At 45.1% G+C, this 16606-nt stretch overlaps 1 protein-coding gene across 3 annotated transcripts in view; it reads right to left on the bottom strand.

Moving 5' to 3' along the window:
* LOC135054595 (oocyte zinc finger protein XlCOF6.1-like) overlaps nt 1-16606 on the bottom strand; it is a 164661-nt gene that overhangs the window by 137784 nt on the left and 10271 nt on the right. Inside the window, exon 7 of one of the 3 annotated variants that reach the window (XM_063957768.1) lies at nt 780-5141. The exons of 1 other annotated variant lie outside the window; for it this stretch is intronic. In XM_063957768.1, the coding sequence (XP_063813838.1) occupies nt 4306-5141 (836 nt within the window). In that variant the 3' untranslated portion in view covers nt 780-4305. Of the gene's footprint in view, nt 1-779; nt 5142-16606 lie in introns of those variants that run through there. One more of the 3 variants, XM_063957769.1, reaches the window with a different exon arrangement.

Genomic DNA, 16606 nt, shown 5'->3' with positions numbered 1-16606 from the left:
AGCTCCCTAGCTGTGACCGGCTCCTCCGGGCACATTTTCTAAACTGAGTCTGGTAGGAGTGGCATAGAGGGAGGAGCCAGCCCACACTATTAAAATCTTAAAGTGCCCATGGCTCCCAAGGGCCCCGTCTATATTTTATGGTACTAAATGGAACCCCAGCATCCTCTAGGACATAAGAGAAATATCAAAAAGCACAGGAGCTGGACCACTAGTCAGTGGAAGAAGTTCCGTTCACAGACAATTTTAAGTTTAACCTTTTAGGGTCCAAGAGGCGCAAATTCGTTCTTTGAGCCCACAGTCAAGCAAGGAGGAGGTCCCATTATGGTCTGGGAATATTTCGGAGGTGGTGTGGTTGGTGATTTCCTAAAAATCTAAGGAATCATGGACTCCATACAACATCCCTTTTGACAACTGCCTTTTTGGTTGTAGGCTTCACTCTATAGCAAGCTAATGACCCAAAACTTACCTCCAAGTCTTTGCAAAAAGTATGCTCAGTCAAAACGACGACGACGACATGTGCAAAAGAACGTGGTTTGGCCACCACAGAGTCCTGATTGCAATCCAACTGAACTCCTTTTGGGTCATCTGGACAGGTATGTTTAATGTGTGTGCAAATCACAAGCTAAAATCACTTTTGGGAGATGCTACAAGATAAGTGGCCTGCAATCGGAGCTGAAATTTTAGACAAGTTGACTTATAGAATTCTCTGCGTCTTCATTGCTGTGATTGTCGCTAAGGGTGGATACTTTGATGATAAAAAAATTTAAGGAAATCAAAACTCAATACAAAACATGTTTATTTGCCAAAATAGATACATAATCATCACAAACTAGCTTATTTTGTTAATTACTTTCTTTTCAATACACCACCAAAATCGTTGATTTTTCAAAAAGGTCAACATGGGAAAGGTCAACACACATGGCCGACACATGTTCTTTAGGATTTTTTCATGTATTTACAACTTTTGCTGCATTTACTAGCCATCTTACAAAAACGATTACCCTTAGGAAACCTGTTCAAAGCGTGGAAAGCAAAGCGTACCCACAAGGGGGTGTATTTAAAATTTTTATGGGGTGAACTATGTTTAAAAACACCAAATAATAAAAACATTTTTTTTAAATGATGTCGACTTTTGCGTTGACATTTTGATCCTTTTGACCTTTTAACAATCCACACCATTCTGGACACTTCTACTATTTTAGGACAACCTCTGTCTTAAAACATGACTATGAGGACACCAGGAACACGTTTACTGTCTGTGGCATGTTATTATTTGATGGTTATTTAATGGGTGCATTTCTCAAAACTAAGCACCGTACCATCAGGAAAATGCATTTGCACCGTGGGGACACAGTTTTTGCAGCTTGGCCCCCAGTAAGAGGGCAACAGTAACATAGTGTTCATTCTAGCACCCTGCACCTTTCAAAATCCGTGCAGTTCCTCTTTCCTGCCAGGGGTGTCGATCTTTGCTGTGGTGCTTCTCAGCACACTCTGATCTGTTACTCAGTGCTGTGATACAGACCAGAGTGTGCTGAGATGCACCAGAGTAGAGAGGAACTGCACAGGATTTGAAAGGTGCAGGGTGCTAGAATGAAAACTATAACAGATTTATATAAATTCACAACTTCACACGCAGAGTATGACAATACGATGTAATGGTGTCCAAGATCCCACAATATGGGTCTTGTGTGGCGCTGGACGGAAGATGCATCTCGTGCTCCATAAAAGGTGCATGTTACTAGGCTTTCTGGGCTGCGAGGAAACAGGAAACGCGTCCTGAGTATGACAAGAGGTACGGCTTCATAATGATGGCCCACAGATCAGTATACAATCCTAATACACATTACAGGACAGGGTTGGACAGAAATGAACACGTTTAATGACTACCTTCCTATGGCAAGGAAAAAGACCCAGAATATCTATGACTAAATTGGTACCGCATCGCTCTAATGGAGGCCTCGGCATTCCAGACTTTACGGAATACTCCTTAGCAATCTTTCTTCGCTATATTAGTTATTGGCTACGTTCCACCTATCCCAACACAATTAGACATAGCTATAATGTCCCCTTATTCACTAACTTCTCCTTCCAGTAATGGCGGTGTAAAGGACTAAGCAACTTCTCCAAGGTCTTTGACCCGCTATTATATGAATTCAATCCCATTAGCTATTCTTGACCACGCATTTACTGACCCCGTTCCTACTATTTTGCATAAAACGCTAAAATATAGAACCAAAATACTATACCTAGTCCTTACCGACGTGACACAACATGCTTGCAGAATGTCTACCCTAAAATCTAGAAGTACCTTCGATTGGCTCTCTTGACCTATTATGACTCCACTCTTGAGGTCCATTTTAGAACTATTTACAAAGCTTACATCTCTTCCGCACAATGTAAACATATGATACAAGATACGGTAATTGTGTACATAGCATGGTTTTGCCGCATAAAAAAGAAATAAAAATCAGAGTTCGGCTCGGAACCCGCACCAACGGCCAACTCAGCCCGTCATTTCATCCGGCCCCAAGATTTAAAATCTAGATGCAATTATGAGTCCGAGGATTCCTTTTTCTTACAGTGGTTGTTACTGGTGCAATAAAACTAATACTGATCCACTGGACAAAAGGAATCTGCTCCGACTATACTCGACCCATCTAGCCTTCTTTGCTGTGCCTAGGTGCACCAAGGCTTATTAGCATAAGCCTTTCATCTATTGTTCTCAGATGCAATGCAATAAAGAGAGAATACAGCAGGGGATTAAGTCTGACTGCCCTGACTCACTTAATCCTTTTAAAGGAATAGATGAGGAGGGCTCCATCTGTACAAGGAAAACTTTTGCAGTTGCTGTGATAGGAAATCTATCGCGACAGATGTTGATAAAGGAATACTCCGTTTCTATAACAAGTGGGGTAAATATACTGAAAGTCTAGATTCCTCTACTCAAACACACATTTATAAAACATTTCAGTCTACTGCCTGGTTTCTTTATAACCCCCATGTCCGATTCTATATATCGCCTCTATATTGGATTTGGCTCGCATTCCACGTGTTAGTACCAATTCTCGTGTCTAATAAAAGCCGAGTCCGGTGTGATCAGACATTATGGGGATACATTTACTAAAAGTTGATTTTGATCGATTTTTTAATCCATTTTGTGTTTGAGGGTCTAAGTCGCACAATTACTATCAGATGATTTTTCATAATGTTTAAAAAAAAAATGTCAAAAATAATATGTTAGTGAATCAACCGAACATCGACCAAAAATCGATCAAAATTAACTTTTTCGTAAATATACCCCTAGTCTTTCAAATCCTGTACTTAAGCTCTTATTTGCTCAAACTTACTTGCGTCCCCTAAGTTGCCTTAACGCCTCCTTTTTTTCCCTTGGGGTTATGTCATGTCTTGTTCTCCCCTTATCCCGCCTAGTTATTAGTGTGTGAAGTTTAAATGGGATGCGTTCGGCATACCGGCAGCCAGTGGTCACTTGACCGACGTCGGAATCCCGACACCACTCATGGAGACCAGCACCGGAACACCAACGGTCGATACCCGAAGGTAATTATTGGGGTACAGGTTAGGGATAGGGCCCGGGGGGGGGGGGGGGGGGATGAGGTTAGGCACAGGCAGAGGGTTAGGCACTAGGCCCAGCTGTGCAATTTTTTGCTTTGCTTGCAAACCGGAAGAAGGCCCAGTATCACATGCTATTGTGCTGTGTGACCGTGGAATAATTTATGAAGCAACCGATAGTGCTAGCGGCTGATTCTCTGATTCTGACCCCGAAATTTCAAATGGCGATAAATATCAATTCAAAACCAGGTGTACTTTGCATTTAGTATAAGTAAATCTAGGCCCAAAGCTTTTACCAGCTCTCAGAAACTCACTGATGTTAATATACCGTGGAGTACACGCTTTGTAACTGTATTTATGTTCATTAATATACACAGCTTTTACTATATTTAAGGGGGAATTCAATTACATGCGGTAAATGCATCAACGAAAAAAACAGGACTTTACCATAATATTTTGCCGGATTGCAGCCCGTTTTTTTCGCGGTAAAGCTGACCCGTTTTAGCATGACAAACACACGGATCCTGGAGAAATTCATGGATCTATGTGTTTTCACGTTTACGGCCGCAAAAAACGGGTCCTTTATCAGGGATTATTTTCTCTTGCCTCTTGCAGGTGAAGATTTCCGGAAACTGTCAGCTATCTGGGCTAATTGAATTAGCCCCCCAGGGATCAATTAGCCATGGTAATTTACTGCGGCTAACTGAATTTCCCCCTTAGTGTTAAGGCTGTATATCAACTCACTGAAATAGTATTTCTCCTGTGTAAGATTTGATGTCTAAGAAGATGTGATTTGTATGTAAAACATTTGCCACACACAGGGCATGGAAATGGTGTCTCACCTGTGTGAGTTCTCTCATGTTCAGCAAGAGTTGATTTCCTTGTAAAACACTTCCCACACTCAGAGCATGGAAATGGTTTCTCACCTGTGTGACTTCTCTGATGTGTAACAAGAACTGATTTATACGTAAAACATTTCCCACACACACAGCATAGAAATGGTTTCTCACCTGTGTGACTTCTCTGATGCGTAATAACATTTGCTTTTCGTGTAAAACATTTCCCACAATCAGTACATGTAAATGGCTTCTCACTGGAGTGTGTCCTCTGATGTGTAACAAGATGGGATTTATGTGCAAAACATTTGCCACACTCAGGACATGTAAACGGCTTTTCACCTGTGTGACTTCTCTGATGCGCGACAAGATAGGAATTATGTGTAAAACATTTCCCACACTCAGAGCATGGAAATGGCTTCTCAGAGGAGCGAGTTCTCTTATGTCTCACAAAAACTGACTGATGCATATAAGTTTTACCAGATTCAGAAATAGTTAATATTGCTTCACCTTTAGGAGCTGTGCTTTGCAGAGCAAGATCTGAATTATCAGGAGAATGTTTCTCATGATTAGAGGAACCAGATGATATATCTGCACTGTATAGCGCTGGATAAAAATTTAGCGCAATGGGGTTTTCTCCTGGAGAATCTTGTCTGATGTTCTTATCTTCGATTTGAAAATTTGTAGACACAATGAGATCTCCCTCCAAGGTTTTCCTGCTTGTTTCTCCATCTACTAGAAACAAATGTATGAAATTAGACAATTGTTATATTGAGGGGCAAATGTTCATGGATGTCTCAACACTTTTTTAAACTTAACGTGTCTAAGACTGAGCTGATAATTTTTCCACAATCTGGAGCCCTCTCACGTCCCTTCTATCCATCGACAACCTCACCATCTAGTCCACTATCCAGGAGTTATCCTTAGTTCCATCCTGTCCTTCAATCCCCAAATTCTGTCCCTTTCTGGCCACTTCCACCTTCCCTACCCTTTCTCACCCTAGAGGCAACAAAGACCCTCATTCACTCACTGTTCACCTGTACGCTGGACTACTGTAACCTCGTCTGTGGTCTCCTGAACTCCCATCTCCCTTCACTGAATCTATCTTCAATGCTGTTGCACGGCTCATGTTATCCAAACTAACTTCTCATGCCTCCCCTTTACTAAAGGCCCTACACCCATTCCCTTCAGAACCCGATTCAAACTCCTCACACCTATAAAGCTGTCACTCATTCTTCTAATCTCATCCCTACATCTCCAACTAAATCTTCCACCACTCTCCCGCAGCCTACAATACTCTGCCAATTCCCGTGCCTCTCCTCAACTTATTAGCCTCCAAGACTATGCCTGTGCTGCTCCTCAGTCCTCACCACTGGAGCTCTCATTCTCTCCACCTCTCTCCAATACGTCACACAGACTCTCAAAACTCAGTACTTTACTTACACTTTCTTGCTTATTCTAAACCACCTCTCTAAGCTCCTCACTCAGTTTCTCCCCTGTATTACCCCGGTCTATCAGCCCTTCCACTTATGGGCCAGGACGTAATGGGAGCTGAGTTTAGCATCCGGGAAAAATACGCACAAAATCAGACATTAGAATGTGCAATTTTTTCACGGAACTCGGCCAGTGTAATGGCGTGCGTCTTTTACGCTCCCAAAGCAAATCGGATCCAACTTCTCGATGGATTTTAAGACCAGGAAGCGTCCGATTTTTACAGACCAACCGGAAAGCATCTATTAGTATAACAGTTGCACAGTGTGATAGAAAGTCACCCACTGTCACCCAAAAGTCCCAGGATTAAAGCAACCCACACCCTATATAAACCCAAGTTTTTCATGACGCACAAGCAGATCCTGCTGAGTAAAATGATATGCGGCTGTATCGGCATACTAAATTATGTTACAGTGGTTTGCTGGAAAACACTGTAGCATAACATTCCGTATGCAGATACAGTTGCTATTAAACACAGAATATAAGCATGCCGCATATCATATTAATCAGCAGGACCTGCTTGTGCGTCCTATTTGCATTGTTTTGCATCTAAGAAACATTTTCCAAGGCAAAATGTGCAAAATGACATGTACAGTACATTAACTATTGTAATAGATCAAAGTTTTTGTTTTTAAGGTTAGAAATATTTTTTCTAAATGTTTATTTGCTGTAAATGTGCTGTAATTGTGTACAAAAAAAAGCTCTGTTTATGTCCGACTTTGTAGAGCTGTTTTGAATATGTTTTCAAACTCTGAACCATTACATCGGCTGAGATGTATGTTTATCCCGGGGAAAACATCTGGATCCGACTTTTTACCGGGCACTCTTTTTTTAGCCTAGAAAATATCTAGCGTTTCATATATTCAGGTACATTGGTTGGATTTGCAAAATGTCTGACTTTTTCAGGAAAATCGGACAATTTACAAACTCTGCTCCTATTACATCCTGGCCATAGAGTGTAAGCTATAATAAGCAGGGCCCTCTTCCCTTTTGTGCTATTCCTTCCCTGACCTATACTATCAGCAGTAGCACCGAACCTTTGAGCTCAGGTGACTGTATATGCTGCAATGTAGTCACAGCCTGTATCCCATGTTCTGCAATGTTTTGCACTGTGTGTCTTTTGTACTATTTTCTTGTTATGTTTGAAATGTTTTCTGTCTATATACTATATAATAGGAGCCATTTATAACCATATAAATAAAGTTTTTTTTGTATAATCTGTTATTATTGGAAATACAATCCACTGCATAGTTGTCAGGAGTTGGCAGCCTACCACCGGAGTCGGAGTCCAGGGTCTGCCTGTCTGGCTGCTGGCGGTAGTGCGGGGTCGCAGTGGGGGCTGGCGGCGGTGACTGTGCGGCTTCCAGAGCTGTGGGAACGGGAGTCCGGGTAGGAGTATAGACACACCATTGTATATCCTCAGTGCTGGGGGGCCACCATGTTGGAATCCAAATCTCTGTGGCCAATAGCTGGGACTCTGTGGAATATCCAGCCTATCCCTGGCAGCTCCCTTTTATAAAAGGGGGGCAGTTCTGGCTATAACATTGCCAGTGCTTTAAATTACTGCCCAGTGCAGAAGCTCCAGCTTGTATCAAGGTTGTCGAGAAGACATCAAGCCATACATGTACTCAACACGTTCAATTCAATATTATAACAACTGGAGGTGGGACATATTCCAGATGGAGAGAGGGGGGGTGGGGGGGAAGTTGTTAGAAAGAGCAGAAAAGAAGAGGAGGGGAAAGTTGACCCAAACAGGTGGGAGCACTATAAAGAGAAGTTGTGACAATCTACTTTTAATAGGTTAGGTCGATCCACTCATTGTGGAAATATAATCTCTATAGACAGTAAAGGTTTCGTATCCGAGCCAGGGAAGCCAGATGGTTGTAAACTTAGATAGTTTGTCTATTGATGGTAAAAGACTTTCCTCCATAGTCGTATATTAATCAATTCTAGAAAACCAAGCTTAATGTGTAGGTGGGGAAGATGATCTCCAAAGAGTATTGTCGCACATAGATCGTTTCTCATATGACGTAGCAGTAATGTCTTCTAGTTTGACAACGGAACAGGGGATTGGTTCAGCAGACAGAAAGCTGGATCAGTGGGGGTAGAGGTGGTAAGTATGTCTTGGGAAATTGCAATAACATCTTTCCAGTAGGCTTAAATAAGCGGACAGTCCCACCATATATGTAGTAAAGATCCAACTGTATGCAGACATCTCCATCCTTTAGCCGAGACCGAGGGATACATAGAATGCAATAGGGAGGGGTGTCTGTACCACCACATTAAGATTTTGGACTGGGTTTCTCTGACTTGTATGGAAACAGGAGGCAAAACAGAGTCTCTCAAAAGATGTTAGTTCTTGGGAGTCTAGAACTTGATGTTAGAAAGTGTCTGACTTGCAAAAATTTCCAAAAATCTTTTTGTAGGATATCCCACTGTGGCCGGATTTCAGAAAATTGCTTCACCCCTGAGGACGTCACCAGCTGACCAACCTTTAAAGAGCCCTTCAGCCACCCACCTATAAAAATGGGGGAAGGTCAGGCCAGGAGAGGGGGGGGGGCAGATTTAGCTAAAAAGGATGTGAGAGGGCCAAGTTACGAGGATATAGAGGGCCGGCGGCATAGAATCTTCAAGGAGGAAAAGGGTGGGAGAGATGGTTGAGTGAGCAAGAGGAGACCTGGGCAGGGAAAGATCTCACGTTATTGCTGCATACAGACACCCTCCAGCCCAACCCACTGCTTAATTTCCTGACTCCTAGTCCAGCCCAGGATCCTATTTAAGAGAGCAGCACAGTAGTTATTTTTTAGTTCGGGTAATTGAAATCCACCACGGTTGATAGACCGTGTCATGATGGAATGATGAATTCTGGTTCTCTTAATTGCTGGATTAGGAGCTGTATGGAACGAAACCAGGAGATCGGGACATGTATCTGCAATGTTTGGAGAATACAGATCAATTTAGGGAGAGCGTTCATCTTAACAACATTAACCTTCCCCAGCCAGGAAAGTTGTTTAAAATGCCATCTGCCATAATCTGCGTGTATTGTCTGGAGGAGCGGCTGGAAGTTCAAAGATACCAACTGGGACAGGTCACAAGCTACATGAACACCTAAATAGGTTATATGGGAGGACTGCCACGAAAAGGGGAAATAACCTTTTAGTCAACAGTGGAAGGAGGGGCTGATATGTTGACAGCACCCAATTTGGACATGTTAATCTTGAAGTTGGAAAGTTTGCCAAAGGTATCTAATTTGTGCAGAAGGTGAGGGAGAGAGGTGATAGGCTGTGTGATTATCGCCAGTAAGTCATCGGCAACATAGCTAATTTGTATTCCACATTGCCCACTGAGAGGCCAAGGATGTCGTTGTTGACCCGAATAGCTCTAGCCAGAGCCTCAATACAAAGGACAAAGATTAGCATGGACAAAGGGAAACTCTGCCTCGTCCTGTTACCTATGGAGAAGGGGTCAGAAAGGGAACTGTTCACTAGCACCCGGGCTGTAGGTTATTCATAAAGAGCCATGATCCTTGTGAAATGCCCGAGAACCCAGCCCGATGTGCTCCAGCACCGACCTCATAAAGCTCCAATTAACACTGTTGAATGCCTGTTCAGCATCGGTGGAGAGCAGTATAGTAGGAATCTGAACTTCAGGAGGCCACATAGATCAGGCTCAGAACCTTGGTGGTATTGTCTCTTGTGTATACTTGGTGGGGATTAGAATAGAATAAGTAGTCTCGTCCAGTCAGTAGAAGGACCCTCCAGGAGTCAGCCAGCTGGAATTCATGAAAAATCCTCCAAACCTGATGGTATTTTTGTTTGGAAAATCTTGGGGCGTTTGTAGAAGTATCAGAGACTGGTCCATAATCCAGTTCAGGTCACCTCCTAATATTACAATACTGGTAAGGAGAGAATCAAGGCGTTAGAGTTGGGACCGAAAGGAGGAGGTCTGGTCATGGTTAGGTTCGTATACCACAAGAAAGGTACAAGTTTTGGGTATAGATCTTTCAGTTGACGAGGAGTAACCTGCCAAGGACGGGTTTATGTACAGAAATATCAGTGACCTGTAAGTTTTTAGAGAACAATATCACTACTCCTTTGGATTTACTGTCCATGGTGTTACAATTGTAGGCAATGGGGAAGTGGCGGTCAGTAAGGGAAGGACTATGGGCCTAATTCAGACCTGATCGCAGCAGCAACATTTTTCTCCAATGAACAAAACTATGGCCCTCATTCCGAGTTGATCGGTCGCAAGGCGAATTTAGCAGAGTTACACACGCTAAGCCGCCGCCTACTGGGAGTGAATCTTAGCTTCTTAAAATTGCGACCGATGTATTCGCAATATTGCGATTACTAACTACTTAGCAGTTTCAGAGTAGCTCCAGACTTACTCTGCCTGTGCGATCAGTTCAGTGCTTGTCGTTCCTGGTTGACGTCACAAACACACCCAGCGTTCGCCCAGGCACTCCCACCGTTTCTCCGGCCACTCCTGCGTTTTTTCCGGAAACGGTAGCGTTTTCAGCCACACGCCCCTGAAACGCCGTGTTTCCGCCCAGTAACACCCATTTCCTGTCAATCACATTACGATCGCCGGAGCGAAGAAAAAGCCGTGAGTAAAAATACTTTCTTCATAGTAAAGTTACTTGGCGCAGTCGCAGTGCGAACTTTGCGCATGCGTACTAAGCGGATTTTCACTGCGATGCGATGAAAAAGAACGAGCGAACAACTCGGAATGAGGGCCTATGTGCACAGCAGGTGGGGTAGATGTAACATGTGCAGAGAGAGAGTTAGATTTGGGTGTACAAATAAAACAGCCAGTATTTACTCTGCACAGAAACAAAATAACACACCCAAATCTAACTCTCTCTGCACATGTTATATCTGCCCCACCTGCAGTGCAGCACGGTTTTGCCCATTAGAGGAAGATTTTGCTGCTGCCATTAGGTCTGAATTAGGTCCTATCAGCGGAGATTTTAAAGTGTGTCTCTTGTATTAAGGCAACGACAACCCTGTCAACCCACCGGGATCTAAGCAAAGAAGACCTTTTTTTTCTGGGGCGTTAAGGCCCCGGGCATTAATCAAGGATATTTTAAGTTTACCAGGTAGTGTCATGGAAGGCATTGGTCAGTACAGCACACATTAGCTCCTAGGGTGGTCAAGGAAGAAAAAAAAGGGAAAGAGAACAGAGGTGAAAGAGGACATAGAAAAAGACAAGGTGTAGGGATAATGAACAATAACAACAATACAAAACCCGCTGTGGGAAGACTGGTATACCAGGGAACCAGAATCCCAAAAGGCAGTACTGCCATAGTCGGGTGTGGGTCGAAGGAGTCACCACCTAGGGCTCAATATAAAACATGCATTCTATGACTGAATAAAAAATTCCGAAATAAAATATATTCACAAACAAAATATGTAAGAGATACATCCTCTGGTCAGAATGTAAAGTCTAAACTGGCGAAAACACCAAGTAATGCGTCAACAACAAAATCAAGGATAAAACAGTTCTCACCAACAGTTGACATATCAGGGTTCAGCCAAAACCAAAAAAGGAAGTGGTCCTATTGGCAGGGGTAGAGTCAATCAAGTAACGTCTGCATCTTGAAAGACCGGGGAGGTGTAGGATCTCTTCTTGGAACCGCAAACCTTCTTGCCAGGAGGGGCCACCTCCAGCTTGTTGTGGGAACTGTAACTCAGGGAGCGCAAATTCCCATTTAGGTATATCAATCTTCGGTAGGCCAAGTCCAGAGCAGAAAGAGGAGAGATCGGAAAACGAGCTTGGGAAACATAGCTTCCCAGAAGAGGAGACTTGGAGGTCGAAGGCGAAGCCCCAGCGATATTTCAATTGACGTTTTCGGAGTTCGTCAGTTATGGGCTTGAGGGCTTTCCATTGCTGGAGGGTGTGCCAAGAACTTGGTAGATATGAATCACCGTGCCATTGAAATCAACTCCATCTAGCTGTCGTACCTTGCGCATAATATCGTCCTTTTGTAAATAGTAGTGCAGGGGGCAGATAATATCACGTGGACGGTCAGCAGGGAGCCCGCACGGTGAGCTCTATCGAAGGTTATGGTGTCGTTAGGATCGTTTTGTTAAATATTTTTGTGGGGGTAAGCAGCATCAGAGTGTTATATAAATGAAGGACCAGAAAGAGGTGACTACCAGTGGTTTGGCTTTAACAAGCCATCAGATAGTTAGGAACAGCATAGTTAGGGACAGTCACAGTCACCCGCTTGATCTTCAGAGAATCATAGTCATTGAAGGGGGGACATGCTGAGGAGAACATCTCACCGGGATGTTCCCGCAATAGAGTGGATATACTTCCAATGTGTGTGTAACAGTTCCCGTGTGGAGGAGGACATCCACCGGCGGGTCTCCTCTGTGGAGCGGAGGCAACCTCTGTTCAGGTCAGAATGAAAGCCCAGGTGGGCTAGCACATTATGGACTGCCGAGTTCCACAGGAGGGAGAGGGTCTCTCTCCCTGATCCCTGCTCCACTCGTCAGCCACAGGGCAGAGGAGACCAGGAAGGGACAGCGGAGTCCTCTGCCCAAATCCAGAGGCCGACATATGGAAGGCGATTAGGCCGTAACCCGCAGGAAGATAGATCCTCCCCGGCTCTACATCCAACACTACCGTGCTCTAGGGGCCCTCAGAAAGGCTGGAGGAATAGGTCAGGACCCCTCGGTCAAGGGCAGTTGGAGAAAACCTCGGTGCAGGAGGAGAGCTCTGTCCCTTCACATCCAGCTGCAATGGCTGCCAGGTCACACCACCAGATATATATCTTAATATTGAGGCAGACCTTTATCTTTATCTGGCCCACAAGTGCTTGCTGCTCAATTCAGCCTCCCAGTCTCAAGACCACACATTATCAGCGTGGGCTGATTAATACCGCAGAGTCCAGACCCACCTGTGTCTCTGCGGATTTGGAGTGGATGATAAGATGGCCGCCGCCACCGGGAGCAAGATCAGCTACCCCCGTTGTGGAGGGCTCGCCACAGGATCTAAACCCAATGTATGGGTTTCGTGGACACCCACGAGTGGGAATAGCCCGTGAGCCAGGATTCTGGCTGTCGGTATTGGAACAGCCAGCAAAATGATTGCCTCCCTGTGGAGCACAGCAGAAGCCATGTAAGAGGCGCACTGCGTCCGCCTGGCAGCAGGTCACGGGAGCTGTGTGGACACCTCCCCGTCAGTGATCCGGCTCCCACACGTGAGTCCCTGGCTTCGTCGGAGTGGAAAGGCTGCAAACCTTCAAGAGGGCAGGAGGCCCGCTCCGGCTCCGCTGCCGTCACCTACCAACAGAGTTTCAGTCCTGGATGTATGCCTCAATGTCTGCGGGGGTCCGGGAGCTGTGTAGTGAGGCCAGGTCCAGTGTAATATATTTAGATACAGAGAGCCCAACCTACATGCGTCCTTCTGCTATGGCCGCCTAGCCACGCCCCCCCCCCCAGAAATAAAGGTTAATGATACCATCAGTGGGTCCATGATGTCTAACCTGAAATTGTAAACTACAACTTTTTTTACTACAATTATAAAATGTACATACAGGAAATATGACACTTGCGGTACAGATAAAATAGGATTTTAATACCTACCGGTAAATCCTTTTCTCTTAGTCCGTAGAGGATGCTGGGGATGCTTCAAGAACCATGGGGTATAGACGGGATCCGCAGGAGACATGGGCACTATAAGACCTTGAATGGGTGTGAACTGGCTCCTCCCTTTATGCCCCTCCTCCAGACCCCAGTTATAGGAACTGTGCCCAGGGAGACGGACATTTCGACGAAAAGGATTTATTTAATTATTTTAAACTAAGGTGAGATACAGACCAGCTCACCCTAGTAACACGCCGTACAACATGGCATTCAACAACAACGCATGCAACGGCATGAACAACAGCAGTCACAGATTGACTGAACTCAACGCAACATGAGCGTAACCATAACCAAACTGCAGATACAGCCCGTACTGGGATGGGCATCCAGCATCCTCTACGGACTAAGAGAAAAGGATTTACCGGTAGGTATTAAAATCCTATTTTCTCATACGTCCTAGAGGATGCTGGGGATGCTTCAAGAACCATGGGGTTTATACCAAAGCTCTAGAACGGGTGGGAGAGTGCGGATGACTCTGCAGCACCGATTGACCAAACAAGAGGTCTTCCTCAGCCAGGGTATCAAACTTGTAAAACTTTGCAAAGGTGTTTGAACCCGACCAAGTAGCAGCTCGGCAAAGCAGTAATGCTGAGACCCCCCCGGGCAGCCGCCAAGGAAGAGCCCACCTTTCTGGTAGAATGGGCTTTCACCGATTTCGATAACGGCAATCCTGCCGTAGAATGAGCCTTCTGAATTGTATTACAGATCCAGCGCGCAATAGTCTGCTTGGAAGCAGGAGCCCCAATCTTATTGGGAACCCAGAGGACAAACAGAGCCTCTGTTTTCCTAATATGCGCCATTCTGGCGACATAGATTTTCAAAGCTCTAACCACATCAGGAGACTTCGATTCCGCCAAGGCATCAGTAGCCACTGGCACCACAATAGGCTGGTTTACGTGAAATAATGAAATCACTTTTGGCAGAAAGTGCTGACGAGTTCTCAACTCCGCTCTATCAGCACGGAAGATTAAATAGGGGCTTTTGTGAGACAAAGCCGCCAACTCAGATACCCGCCTTGCGGATGCCAAGGCCAACAACATAACTACTTTCCAAGTAAGGAATTTTAACTCAACCTTACGCAAAGGTCCAAATCAATGAGATTGCAGGAACTGCAATACCACATTAAGATCCCACGGTGCCACAGGGGGCACAAATGGAGGTTGGATGTGCAGCACGCCTTTCACGAAGGTCTGAACTTCTGGAAGGGAGGAAAAATCTTTCTGAAAGAAGATTGATAAGGCCGAAATTTGTACTTTAATGGAGCCTAACTTTAGGCCCGCATCCACACCTGCTTGCAAAAAATGGAGCAAACGCCCCAGCTGAAAATCCTCCGTAGGAGCCTTCTTGGATTCACACCAGGACACATATTTCCTCCAAATGCGGTGGTAATGCTTTGCAGTTACTCCTTTTCTAGCCTGAAGAAGTGTGGGAATGACTTCACTGGGAATACCCTTTCGGGCTAGGATTTGGCGTTCAACCGCCATGCCGTCAAACACAGCCACGGTAAGTCTTGATACACGCACAGTCCTTGTTGTAACAGGTCCTCCCGTAGAGGAAGAGGCCAGGGATCTTCTATGAGTAACTCCTGAAGATCTGGATACCAGTCCCTTTTTGGCCAATCCGGAACAATGAGTATCGCCTGAACCCTTGTTGTTCTTATAATCTTTAGCTCTTTGGAATGAGTGGAAGTGGAGGGAATACATAGACCGACGGAAACACCCACGGTGTCACTAGGGCGTCCACCGCTATCGCTTGAGGGTCCCTCGACCTGGAACAATATCTCTGAAGTTTCTTGTTGAGGCGGGACGCCATCATATCTATTTGAGGAATTCCCCAACGACTTGTCACTTCTGCAAAGACCTCTTGATGAAGATCGTGTCTGCTGAGGAAGTCTGCTTCCCAGTTATCCACTCCTGGAATGAAGACTGCTGACAGAGCGCTTGCATGTCTCTCCGCCCAGCGAAGAACTTTCGTGGCCTCGGCCATCGCCACTCTGCTCTTTGTTCTGCCCTGGCGGTTTATGTACGCCACTGCTGTTATGTTGTCTGACTGAATCAAGACGGGCAGACCGCGAAGAAGATGTTCCACTTGTAGAATGCCGTTGTAAATGGCCCTTAAGTCCAGAATGTTTATGTGCAGACAAGCTTCCTGGCTTGACCATTTTCCCTGAAAGTTTCTCCCCTGTGTGACTGCTCCCCGACCTCAGAGACTTGCATCTGTGGTCACCAGGATCCAATCCTGAATCCCGAACCTGCGTCTCTCCAGAAGGTGAGAACTGTGCAGCCACCACATAAGGGAGATCCTGGTCCTGGAAGACAGGATTATTTTCCGGTGCATGTCCAGGTGAGACCCAGACCACTTGTCCAACAGGTCCCACTGAAACACCCTGGAATGGCCTCGTAGGCCGCCACCATCTTCCCCAGCAACCGACTGCATTGAAGAATTGACACTCTTGCCGGTTTCAGAATCTGTTTTACCATGTTCTGTATTTCCAGAGCCTTTTCCTCTGGAAGAAAAACTCTTTGTAATTCTGTATCCAGAATCATACCCAGGAACACCAGCCGTGTCGTCGGAACCAACTGTGATTTTGGCAAGTTTAGGAGCCAACCATGTTGTTGCAGAATCGTCAGTGAGAGCGCAACGTTTTTCAGCAAGTGCTCCTAGGATCTTGCCTTTATGAGGAGATCGTCCAAGTACGGGATAATTGTGATTCCCTGCTTGCGCAGGAGAACCATCATTTCCGCCATAACCTTGGTGAAAATCCTCGGAGCCGTAGACAGACCAAACGGCAACGTCTGAAATTGGTAATGACAATCCTGAACAGCAAACCTCAGGTATGCCTGATGTGGAGGATATATGGGAACGTGTAAGTAGGCATCCTTTATGTCGACCGACACCATAAAATCCCCCTCCTCCAGACTGGAGATCACTGCTCGGAGAGATTCCATCTTGAATTTGAATTTCTTTAGAAAGAAATTGAGGGATTTTAGGTTCAAAATCAGTCTGACCGAGCCATCCGGCTTCGGGACCACGAACAGACTCGAATAACCCCCCCCC

The sequence above is a fragment of the Pseudophryne corroboree genome, chromosome 3 (genome assembly GCF_028390025.1).
Source record: "Pseudophryne corroboree isolate aPseCor3 chromosome 3, aPseCor3.hap2, whole genome shotgun sequence".
Lineage (NCBI taxonomy): Eukaryota > Metazoa > Chordata > Amphibia > Anura > Myobatrachidae > Pseudophryne > Pseudophryne corroboree.
Note: the sequence above shows the minus strand (reverse complement) of the source record. Positions and strands in the feature narration are given on the sequence as shown.